This window comes from Bos mutus, chromosome 7, assembly GCF_027580195.1.
Source record: "Bos mutus isolate GX-2022 chromosome 7, NWIPB_WYAK_1.1, whole genome shotgun sequence".
NCBI lineage: Eukaryota > Metazoa > Chordata > Mammalia > Artiodactyla > Bovidae > Bos > Bos mutus.
The window spans coordinates 98764256-98777199 of NC_091623.1; the positions used below are offsets into that span (position 1 = coordinate 98764256).

At 40.1% G+C, this 12944-nt stretch overlaps 1 protein-coding gene across 1 annotated transcript; it reads right to left on the minus strand.

Moving 5' to 3' along the window:
- Positions 1 to 5735: 5735 nt before the first annotated feature.
- SPINK1 (serine peptidase inhibitor Kazal type 1) lies at positions 5736 to 12625 on the minus strand. Its single transcript, XM_005908389.3, has 4 exons — positions 12571 to 12625; positions 10837 to 10868; positions 9203 to 9309; positions 5736 to 5781 (listed from the first exon to the last, which is right to left on the minus strand). The coding sequence occupies exons 1-4, from the start codon at positions 12623 to 12625 to the stop codon at positions 5736 to 5738; spliced, it is 240 nt and encodes a 79-aa protein (XP_005908451.1).
- Between the last annotated feature and the right edge of the window lie 319 nt (positions 12626 to 12944).

Genomic DNA, 12944 nt, shown 5'->3' on the forward strand with positions numbered 1-12944 from the left:
CCAGAGAAGGGGAACGTTATAACAGTGGAAGTTGGGTTTATTACCTTATCTTTTCTGAGGGCCAAAAAAACCTTCTCCTTCCGCAACACTTATTCCCAGCCACTACTCTAGAGTTCTTGTTTTGGGGGTGTGGTTTATAGTTCTGGAATTTTTCTACAGTTAAAAGCAGAGAGATTTTAGTCTGACCTTGTATCCAGTTAAAGAATCTCTTCTGTAAGATAACAATTTAATGATGTAGTGAATTGTTTCTCCTCCTATCATGTACCAGGAGACCTCTTTAGTGAGCTCAAAGGGTTATGAGATGAATAACAACAACAACAACAATAGTTAATCCTTCTTGAACACCTAACTATAAGGTAGGCATTGTGCTGACTGCCCTAAGAGGTACTTGTTATTGTTATTTTTAACCCTATATAAGAGATTAAGGAATTGAGACATAATTCTCTGCCTTTTTCCAGGACACATGGTTAAACAGTGGTAAAACTAGATTCCAGCCCAGGACTCTAACCCAGAGTCCTTGATTTTAACCATTATACTATTTGATTTTCTACTGAATGCAAATCAACCTCCCTTTAATCCCTACTCAATTAGTCTAAATTCTACCCTTTGGGGCCAAAAAGAGCATGTTAATTTCTCTTCTTCATTCATTTGTTTGTAAGAAAAAGAATATTAATCAGGCACCTTCTAGATGATAGATACTGTCTTGCAGCCTGTAATACAGCACTGAGAAGAGAGTTTCTGCTTTCATGGTGTTAACACTCTCTCCCTTAAATTGTTTGAAAACAGCCACCAGATTTCTAAAGGTTTGCCTTTCCTCAGACCAAAGTTTCCTATTCTTTCAACCATCTGTCATAGCACAAAGTTGCAAATTCTTCCCTATCATGGTAGCCTCTCTCCTCTAAACACATTTCAGTTGTAAATTTCTTTTTTTAATTAGCATATAATTGCTTTACAATGTTGTGTCAGTTTCTGCTATAGGACAACTGTGAATCAGCCAAATGTATACATATATCTCCTCCTTCTTGAGTCTCCCCCCGTGAGCTGCTGAACCAACCAGACATGAAACAGCAAATCAAATAGCAATCCACATGCTTTCTGATGGGTCTGTTAAAAATAAGGCAACCTGCCTCAAATGGAGTTTCTTAGGCTAAGACCCATGTCATCAACTGAATTAACTTAATTTTAGTTTCCATTCCCAGAAATAGAATCTTAAACTAGTGATCAGAAATTGCCTAATCAGCATCAGTTAAGTAATCTGCCTGATAGACCCCCCACCATCCCCTAAAGAAAAGTGACCCTACAGTACTCAATCTGCTTTTTGTCTAGTAACTTCTTGTCCTTTCTGAATGCAAATACCACTTTGCACTGACCCTTGGGGCTCCTTCTTAACTGCTAATTTGGATGCTGCACAATTTGAATCCATTTTTGCTCAAACAGGATTTTTAATATGCCTCAGTTTATCTTAACACAGGTTTGGTGACTGAACAGAGAAACAAGGAGACATTTGACGGCTCTCAGCGGCAGCGAGCAACAGCAGCGAAGGTACCTGAGGAGTCCCTTGAGTTGCTGCTTCCTCACTGCCTCTGGAGGTGGTGGGTAAGTTTCCTCTAATCCTCCATCCATAGATTGTGTGTTAGGAGTGTTCACTGCTTTGAGCATTTTTTGCGTTTTGAGCATTTTTTTTTTTCCCACTGCCTGGATCCCCAAACTGGCCTGAGTTGGGTGGCATGGGACACAGATATAGAACTGTTTCCAGTGACAGACCTGGTCCAACCCCTAAACCAGACCTGGTGGAGGATCAGACCAGGTCCAATTTACGCTGGATTAGGTCCAGAGTAAGGCCTCCAGCAAGTAAAATTTTGTTTGAAGGCTGAACAAGCAAGTTAAGCTTCCCAAAGATAATTATGAATTACAATGGCCACTGTGGAGAACTTTTAAGCTAGATAAGCTTATCCATGTATGACATGCCTTTGAGAAGATGTGTCCTGAAGAAAATGGGGTTTTCTCAGCCAGCGCTCACCATAAAGGATAGAAGCAAAATTCTTTTTCCTTCTTTAAAGTTCCTGGTGGCCAATGGGACACACTACTCTCTCCAGAACCTGCAGAGAGGATCCAGGGAAATCTGGCAGGAGCCGGCCAAAGATGAGAATACTTGTGTGGTGCTAAGTTGCTTCAGTCATGTCCAACTCTTTGCAATCCTATGGACTATATAGCCCACCAGGCTCTTCTGTCTATGGGATTCTCCAGGCAAGAATACTGGAGTGAGTTGCCATGCCCTCCCCCCAGGGGATCTTCCTGAATCAGATCTCAAACCCCTGTCCGTCTCCTGCATTGGCAGATGGGTTTTTGTTTGTTTGTTTGTTTGTTTTTACCACTAGCAGCATGGGAAACCTGTAAGAATAGTTACGTGGACTTAAAAAAAAAGGCATGATGTGAGAATTGCTAATTCAGTTTTATTTGGGGCAGAGTGAAAACTGCAGCCCAGGAAACAGCACCTCAGATAGCTCTGAGAAACTGTTCCAAAGAGTTGGTGGGGGGAATGGTCAGTATATACATGATTTTTGGTGAAGGGGGAATACATGCAATCAAGCACATATTTTTCCAGAAAGTTTCTACTAGTCTCGTGAAGCCTTTGCTAATTACAGGGAACAGTCATTACCATGAAGGATTTTAGTGCTTTTCTAGGTATGGGGAGATACAAGAACTGGGCTCCTGAAATCATCTATCTGAAAGACCTGTCCTGCCATCCCCCACCCTTGCAATTGAGTGCTTCATTTCTGATCTTCACCCTGAATTCCTTTCAGGGGATGTTGAAGGTCAGCACCCGTAGCAGCATATAACTTAATCCTTGCAGCAGTAGATAGGTAGATGGCAAGCGCCAATTTGTAGTTGACACCAAAGTCAGCTGGCTCATCACTGTTTCTATCTGTGGTGGCTGCTCCAGATAGGAAGGTAGGTTTCATTTTGTCCTTTCCTTTCCAAATCCAGATTGGCAGGAAAAAATCATTTGTAAGAAATCAGTCTGTTACTGAAGATAAGGTCATGTCCCCATTGCACAGTGAGGCCAAACAACCAAAACATCAGAGTGTGGAGCAGAAACTTACTGGAGGACCAAGCAACAGGCATGAGGTGGCTTATGCTCAAAACCCCCAATTCTCTGATGCCATTTAGGGAGAAATTTTTATAGGTAAAATTTGGGGTGAGGGCTATAGTGTGTGTGATTCTCTTCTGATTGGTTGGTGGGTGAGATAACAGAGTGGTTCCGGGAACTTTGTGCTCAGCCTGAAGTTACCATCCTCCACGCGATGTGGGCCTTAGTTCCTTCAGAAGAACTCAAAGATATCATTAAGTGTATCCCTTGGAAAAGACCCTGATGCTGGGAAAGATTGAGGGCAAGAGGAGAAGTGGGTGATGAGATGGTTGGATAGCATCAACAAGTCAATGGACATGAGTTTGAGCAAGCTCCAGGAGATAGTGAAGGACAGGGAAGCCTGGCGTGCTGCAGTCCACGGGGTCACAGACACGACTTAGCAACTGAACAGCAACAACACCCCTTGAGGAGGAACCAGGACTCGGCTTAAATCACTGAATTATAGTTTCTTGATCATTCTTCCTTTGTTTCTGCATTCTCTTACTTTCCTGATTGAATGTGCTATTTGGAATTCAGGGAAGGCCTAGGAGGCTGAAGCCCTTTTTCTGCAAATGAGAAATATGGGACAGGGAAAGGATTCCTACCCAGGAGGGCCCTCCAGAATCCCTCTGTTTCAGATCCTTGAATCATGTGACTCATAAATTTGCTTTCAGGTGCCATTAGTTGCCCTTCCTTTCTTTCCAGGGGCAGCTGTTTCCTCCTGTGTCTTGTGTCCCAAGAATTTGGCCTAGCAACAGTTAGGTTGGAGGTCTCAAAAATATGGCCAGACAGAAAGGTGGGTTGCCTAAATTTATTTTTTAACAAGTCAGAAAGTGAGCAGAACCATTAAATGTAGACAATCTAGGTTTATTTATTGCCTCTGCCTGTAATCTTCAAATCTCTTCTCTCCAGACCGTGACAATTTCTAGCATTCAATGTTTAAATCTGTTTACTAGAGCAAAGTTCCTTACGCTTAGCATTGCCCTTCAAATGTCCTCTAGCATCACAGACAAGATGCTGGAAGCCATCTTGCATCCATAATTTAACCTGGTGAGCTGTGAGGTGTGTTTGCCTGAGTCACTTAGTAGACCACAGCATCCCCTAGTGGTCAGATTTAAACCTCAAGCCATGTATATTCTGAATATCACAAGAAATTAACCTAAACCTTAAGTGTCATGCAACTGTGTTTTGCAAGTGTGGGACAGATTTTATTGGCTACTCTTGGTTCAATGGGTGATGAATTCTCCATTATTTATCAGGGAACCTGATGCATCTCAGGGTCATCTTACCCTCTATCTACTTCTCCATTCTGGGCTACTTCTTTGTCTGAGCTTAGGAATTCAAACTGCTTTTCCTTCTCTATTTTTGTGATTATAGATATCTTTTTCCTTTTGAGGCACTTCTTATTTCTACATATGCCATTTAATGTGAGCATGTTACCTAAAGTTCCTGTAGAAATCAGGAAGGGATAGTCTACCTGGGGTGATTGTGGTTTCGACTAAAATGCATTAGATTTGGAGTCTGTCCTGAATTACAAGCCCAATTTTGCCACCTTATTTGGTGGTGATATTAGTCAGGTTATCTAACTTTGCTAAGTTTACTCACGAGATAAGGTTAACTACACAGGGTTATTGTGGCTCATAGGTAAAGCAAAGTGAACCACACAGAGGCCTCATGACCATTTCATCTGTAGTCTTGTAGGTCTGAAGTCCCTATTTTTCACAGCAGATCATCTCTTGGGAGTGCTTTGGTGGCAAAAGTTAAATCAGAATCAGGTCTTAGTTCCTCTTTGTTCATCTCAGCGCAAACCCGTGAGACCCAAAAAAGCAAATCTCCAAGTCAAGCCAGAGATAGAGTCCTCGGGCTGCCAGAGAAAATGGGGAGGTCTCCATCACTGCCACTCATCTCAGTAACTAGTGGGGAATAGCCTCTGCTGGGGGAGAATTAAGGCTGAATGCAAAGGCTCCTCCATCACACAGCTGAGAAAATGTAACTCTTTTGGTTTCCTCAATGATTTAGAGCCTCTTTGAGAAAGTCGTGCCTCACCTCAAATCTACTGTGAGATATATGGAAAATCTTAAGACTAAACTCTATTCCACTGGACAGGCAGCATTTCAGAATCGTATGCCTCTGTGCCTAGACCAGTGCCAGGTACAACAGATGCTCAGTTAAATTCCAAGGAACCCTAAAGAAATTATTTCAGTCAGTGAATGGTGTGAGGCAACATGTTTCTGGACTGAGAGCTTTCCAATTGTTTCTTAAAATGCTAGTCTAATCCCCATGGGATTACGATATTTGTGATCGACTGCATCCTGTCATTTAATGTCTGCAGTCACATTTCCTGAGACAGAGTCCTCAGAATGTGAGGAGGATGGGGAAGGGAAAAGCATCCTGAAAGAAACCCTGTCCAAAATTATAGGATTGCTGTATTTTGTAAAACTCGGTTTATTTTGAGTTTGCCTCCAGCCTCCGTTCTTGGTATAATCAAACATGCCTTTGAGGAAAAAGCATATAGGAGCAACAGGACGTATTTAGATGCATTTTATTCAGCAATCAGGCCAGCCATGCATTGTAGTGTACTTATGGGATTTCAGAACTTTGGTTCTCAGCAAGGCCCAGATTTTTGAATGAGGACAGGAGTCTGACGTTCCCTGTAGAAGAGATTGGGGGAAAAAAAATTAGTTTAAACTTTGCTGAGAAAATGTGACTATGGGGGGAAAACAAGGAAAAAATTCAGCTTTATTTAAAATGAGAGGTTTGAGATTTCCTTCCATTTCTGTTTCTCTTATTCATATATTCATTCACTTATTAAGTCATCAAATACTGATTGAGAACTACTACCTATATTGAGAATACAACAGAAGGGAAAAATGTTCATCCTTATAGAGTTGACAGATCTAGCAGGGCATCATTAAAAGCCTTGGAATTAATCTTTAATCCATTGTTGCTTTTCCTGCTGCCGTCATTGTCCTAGCCACCAGATTTCCAGCTTAGCAGGTGCCCAGGCTACTTTCGGATCTTTGCCTTAGGACTCTGGGGATTCCCATCTGTGAGATTTTGCAAAGGGAAATCATATCCTTATCTCGTAGGATAGTTGCTTTATTTAGCATCTAGACAGAGCCCATGGTTGGACTTATTTTCCATAGCTATGCTGTCCATGACAGCTGACATGATCTCATATAGCTGCTTAAATTTAAATCAGTTTAATAATGTTAAAAGTCCAGCTTTTTGGTTATGGTAGCCATGTTTTAAGTGCTGGTGCCATGACTAGAGGCCTCCATATTGGACAGCATTTCCGTCATTGCAAAAAGTTCTTGCAGGAGAATGCTAGTTTATAGAAAAGAATTTGCCAGTGTAGGTTGCCTGAGAAGATACAGAGTAATTAGAAAAAAAGTTCTTACTGAATATATCTGCCAGGAGCACAGTGATCAAGGAGATGCAAGCCCTTGTTCTTCTACTCATTGCAAAACTCAACAACTAGGGTCAGAACCTGGATCTAGTTAACCATACAATATATTAACACTTTTTTGGCGGTTTTGATGGGCAGTAGAAAGAAAAGCAAAATGATACATGAGTAGCATTGAAGCATATATATTACCACATGTAAAATAGATATCTAATAGAAAGTTGCTAAACAACACAGGGAGTTCAACGCAGTCCTCTGTGACAGCCTGGAGGGGTGGGACTAGGTGGGGGCAGTTCAAGAGGGAGGAGACATGTATACTTACGGCTGATTCACACTCTTGTATAAACATTGTGAAACAACTATCCTCCAGCTAAAAATATTTTTTAAAAAATGGTACTTTTCAAAAAGCCACATTTCTCTCTCTTGCTTTCTTAGAGAAATATAGGAATAGAAAGTACTTTTTTGGGCATTCAAATATTGCCCCCTTATTTACATATTTTTAAAAGAATAGAAAAAGCAGGTAGGACTGATAGATTTTTAAAATCTAAAGAAACAGGGCGTCCCAGCCCTATGCTCATATTTTTCCAGTGTTTCACTCTAAATATTAGGCCGTTTGATCTTGGCACTTGGAAGTCGCCCAAGTCTCAAGGCTGTTGTACTGCTTTCCCCTCCCCTTGGACAGAAATATGATGTTTGACTTTAACATCAATAGCATAGGCCTTGAGAAAATTAACAGGTGGTTTCAACTTTCTTTTATAAGTTTTTAGCGTGGGATTTTTTTAAAAGCAGAGAATCTAATGTTTTCAGCCTACAACTTTAGGATATTAAATATTTCTCCCTGGGAACCTATTTCCACAATCCTTGTTAAATACCAAGAATTTTCTGAAATGATTTAAAGCAGATCAAAGAGAGGGTTCATGATACAGTGAATTAGAGCAGTGGAATGATGGAAGTGCATGCAGTCATTTGAGCCTAAATCAAAGTCTTAACACCACATCAGTTCCAAAATAGCAGAATTTTCTAGGTTCCTTGCGGAATCTCTTTTGTTTGACCATTCTACATCTTTATTTAACCTGGAAGGCTTTTGTGATACTATGAAAACAGACCACTGTTTAAATGACTTCCTTTTCATGAATCCTTTCTTGACCCTTTCAGTAAGAAGCAATCTGTCTCTCTCCTTCATTCCTATAGCACATTGCTAACACCCATGTAACGGCATTTGTCACAAGTTACAAGAAATTACCTTATTTGTGCTATTTTCTCTTAGTTATATTCACAAGTGGAGGAGACTAGCACAATGCTTGGCAGAAAGTGTTCAGTAGCAAAGACAGAATATCTGTGGCAAATTTATTTCTCTGAGCTCGTGAGTCTGATTCCCATCACTAGCCACCTACAGTCAGTTCAGAAACTCCACTGAGGCTGGTTCTCACATCCATTAAAAAAAGTGTTATCAAAATATGTTTTTGGTCACCTAATCAATATAATTCACCTTTGCATATTTTAGGACTTTAGTAAATACGATGATTACTATTGCAAAGAATGTTTTTTTTTTAAGTATAAGGGAATTTGGGGTACATTGTGAGCTTTAAAAAATCCATACTATCTCGTTTGCTAAAAAACCTTGGAGTTTTTTTATCATAGAACTGACTTTTTAAAAAAATAATTGAAAGAAGCATTCAAACACTTCACCTCCTCTGCTGCTGCTGCTGCTGCTAAGTCGCTTCAGTCGTGTCCGACTCTGTGCGACCCCATAGCCGGCAGCCCACCAGGCTCCCAGGTCCCTGGGATTCTCCAGGCAAGAACACTGGAGTGGGTTGCCATTTCCTTCTCCAATGCATGAAAGTGAAAACTGAAAGTGAAGTCGCTCAGTCGTGTCTAACTCCCAGCGACCCCATGGACTGCAGCCCACCAGGCTCCTCCATCCATGAGAGTTTCCAGGCAAGAGTACTGGAGTGGGGTGCCATTCACCTCCTCTATTGCTTGGTAATTTCTTAAACACCTTTTATACTGCACCATATTATTACTTACTTTCTGGCTTTTGTTCAGTTTTTTCTTCATATTGGAATACTTCTCTCTCTTTCTTTAGAATGTCCTAGAGAAAGCCTCCAAACTTCTCAAAATCCTAGCAGGCATAATTAATTCTTTTTGATTTTGTGCTCTCAGAGCACTTTGCTTACACGACCACTGACCCCACTGTGTTAGCATTGAGCGTAAGCAAACTGGGAGACAAAACCTGGAGGATTTTCTTCTGTATCTCACATGTACTTAGGCTGGTACCTGACTTTATCATGGAAAGAGCAAGGATTTCGTACCAGATCTGTCACTCATTGCTAAGCATTATTTAAACTAACTAAATCTCAATTTTCTCCTGGACATAATAAGCTTAGTATTATTTACCTCATAGAGTCATTATGAATATTAAATACCTTGCACAATGCTTGACACAATGTATACTCTTCTATCATAATGCACACACACTTCTATATAATCTTTACAGATATATAATGAGAAAAAGATCAAGAATATTTGAGGGAAAACTAGGTATTTTGTTTTTCACATGGTGAAATTCATGTTATTGGCATATTCACTGAGTCTTAGATATATAAAAATCTGAAGACATCTAGCTTAAAATATATATTTTAAAAGAAATTCAAGCTTGTACTCACTTATTTTCCATACATAACAAGCATTCATTAGAATAAGTAACTCCATCTGTCCCACAGACAGGGTTATAGATCCTGGGACATCCGTTCACTTCATTTGTGCACTTGGCCTATAAATGGAATGAAACAGAATCATTTCCCATCATTTTTCATTCTTTGAATTTATAGCACAGTCTCTAAAATCTCCCTGAGTTGATCACCTTAAAAATGGATTGGAAGGCTGATACTAAGTGTTCTAAAGGGAAGAATCCAAAATTTGTGTTCAGAAAACCTGGTTTTAAGTAATGCCTCTGCTACTTACAGGCTGTGTGACATTGGGAAATCTCTTGGTGTCTCTGAACCACAGTCACTTCATTTGCCAAACAAGAATGATGTTGTCCTTTTTCCTACCTGTCTCATCGTGGTGTTGTGAGGTTTGAATAGGGTGAGTGAGAGAATGTTCAAGTTTACAGTCACTACAAGTGCCAGCTTCTCTCAGGTCAGCCATACCTTGAAGCATGTTCTTTCTTGCACACAGTAGTCCTATTCCCTTGGTCTTATCCAAGTCACTTAAAGACGTGCAGTGCCTTCCACCTTTGGAGTTTTTGCACAGCCTGTTTTCTCTACCATCAGTAAGAACTAGTAATTATGAAATGACTTTCACAGGGCAGACACTGTCCAAAATGCTTTTTATGTATTATTATATTTAAACTTCACAACTAGCCTATGAACTTTTTTTATCATACTTTCCTTCTAGTAAGGATAATGAAGTACAAAGGGAGTAAATCATCCCAGGTCACACACCTAATAATTACTGGTTCCTGGATTTAAACCCTGTCAATCCAGGTCCTGAACTTTAGCTCTTCACCACTTGACTCTAATATTTATTTATTTTTGGCTGCTCTGGGTCTTTGTTGCTGCACAGACTTTGTCTAGTTGCAGTGAGCACAGGCTACTCTCTAGTTACCGGGTGTGGGCTTCTCATTGCAGTGGCTTCTCCTGTAGCGGAGCATGAGTCTAGGGACCCATGGGCTTCAGGAGTGGCAGCTTGAGGGCTCAGTAGTTGCGGTTGCTGGGCTCTAGAGCATGAAACCCATTTGCCAATGGTTTTGGCAAACATGTTTTTTGCTCCGCGGCTTGTGGGATCCTCCCCAACCGTGGATCAAACCCAGGTCTCTTGCACTGGTAGGAGGATTCTTTATCACTGAGCCACCACGGAAACTCTAGGGTAAGTTGCTAATGGAATCAGAACTTCTTTATAATACATCAGAGATGTAGTAATTTATTTACTCATGCACTTTTGGTTTGTCATTGGCCTTCTCACTACGTATAAATGTAATGAAAAGAGGACACTTCTTCTGCTGGTCTCCACTTAAAATTCGTGTCCTACAAGATAGCCCCACTATATATAAAAACCCCTTTACAGCAAACATAATACGACTACACAGAAATTGCCTGTGTATCTGAGAATTTATCCCTCAACATAAGCACCTGTGGGGAACTACAATCACTACCCATGTTTAGTAGGTTAAGCCTTGCCAGTGTTCAAACTCCTTGTATTAACTTGAGGCTAAATTGAAAGGTGAGTTAGACTACGCTTTGGTTGGAACAAACACTTCTAGCCCCGGAGGTAAAAAAAATTACAAAATTGTCTCTACCTCTCTTCCCAGGATGTTAGCTCCACTGTTACCTGGAAAACATAAATCAGACATGTGAAGTTGAGTCTTGAATGGGAGAGGACAGATGTATTCTCATTCAGAAATTTCTGCTTCCACTTAAGTCTATGTCTTCTCTGCTGGCCTCTTTCACCACCTAGCCCTTCTTATTTCCATCTTTTTTCCTCAAGGACATCTCACTGCTGTTCACTCACAGCCTGCCTTCTGAAACCTCAAAAAAATTAAGCAAAAATTTGATTAGGACAAAAGTTTTGTATATTTAAGACAAGTTGACTTGTTTCCTTGAAAATAAAAACGATGTACTTACTGCTTCAGATGTCTCAGGCACAGAGCAAATACCTTCTGAATACTCACTGACATTCTAGTTAGCAACTTGTTTATTGATGTAGGAAATGTAAGTATCTATCTTAAGTTTATAGATAAAGATATGGAGAGTTTCTATAACCAGTAAAACAGTTAACACTAGCAATTACCAGGTCTTATGATGCAAAACTAACTTTTATATTTATACGTAAGTCTTCTTTTGTAAGTGATACTAAAAAAAGTGGAATCTTCTGACAACTCAAACTTTGGTTCCCAAAGACCTCTTTTCGTCCACTGCATTGTGCTATTAGTTTAATTCACATTTTTTGAATCTACAGGTAGATACTTAAAATTGTCATGCTGCATTTTCCAGAAAATAGCAGGTCTTGATGACATCACGTTTATGTAGGATTTGGTGACTCTGGGTGAGCTCATTGTAGGGAAGATGGACTAATTTGATAGTATTAGTCACTTCTTCTAAAGGAAGAAATGTTGGTCAGATTTGATTTTGTTATTAACAATCTCTGAGGTCAACTAGGTAAGGAGGTAGTTTTCCTGAGCTAAATGTTTTGAAAAGGCATAAGACACTCACAGGCCTGGAAAAGAAGGTCCCTGGAATAGTCAGAACCTGATGTGGTGAGAATCCCACTGGATTTTAGAATCTAGTTGAGTCTAAGATTTAATGAGCAGGTGATCGCCACACAGGCATCTATCTGTATTAATTGATATGCATGAGAAATGGAAAAGGGACCACCACTCCCATAAATATTTAGCAAATACAACAAACAGCATTGTTCCTTTTTTCATAAAGTGTTGATTTAGTTTCTTTGCTAGATCTGATAAAAAATTTAACACGTTATCCATTTCCAAAGACAAAAAGGAAGCTGATGCCGATTCTGGGGGTTCAAATCATCTCTCAGCATTATCAAGACAGTTTGAAGATATACACATACCATCTATTCAAAAAGAATATTTTTTCTAAAATTATTCTGTAGGTCAAAAGTCAAATTCTTAAACTCTGCCCTGTACACTGAATAACTGGAAACCATTGTAACCTATTTCTACAATTCCATGAGAACATAAAATTTGTAAATTGACCTTAAACATGTACAGAGTTAGAAGGGTACTTGATGTTGAAATGATCCCTTCATTTTTCTACCATATCTCTTGAAGAGTCAGCTTCATTACCTGAAAAAAAAAATTTCATGTCTGAGCACTAGTAAAATTGTTTTCCTGTGTTACGTTAAAATCCCTCTTTCGATATATAATTCTCATCTACTGATCTTATTTCACCTCCCTAGAACCAAAAGATCTGTCCAAGAGTAGACTCTAAGTCTTGAAAGTAATGTGCTCAATAAGGCAACAAGTCAAAAAGGTTTTACTCAAATCAGAAAAATAAGCAACGACACCTACCAGATAAACTCATCAGAACCAAGGCAGTGAGGAGAAAGATGCTTGCCACCTTCATGGCTGAAATGCTGGTTCTAGAGCTCAGTCGAAAACTGCACTGAACTTACACTTCGCTCTGGAACCCTGGGACTGGAAGGGTCATATAGTGTGCGTGGGCTTCCAGTCTCCACCTCCTGCTCTGCGTCACAGATCTCCTTGGTTATTGATTGACTCCGTAGTATAGCCTGTCCTCCAGGTTTGGGGCACACCACCAGTGTAAGAAAGGTGTAGGAGAGGAATGCCCTAGGCCTTCCTAGGTAAAAGTGCAAGGTAAAGACTGTCAGGAAGAGATTACTAGTGGTTACTTGGTTCTTGCCCTAACTTCCTCTGACTATGGA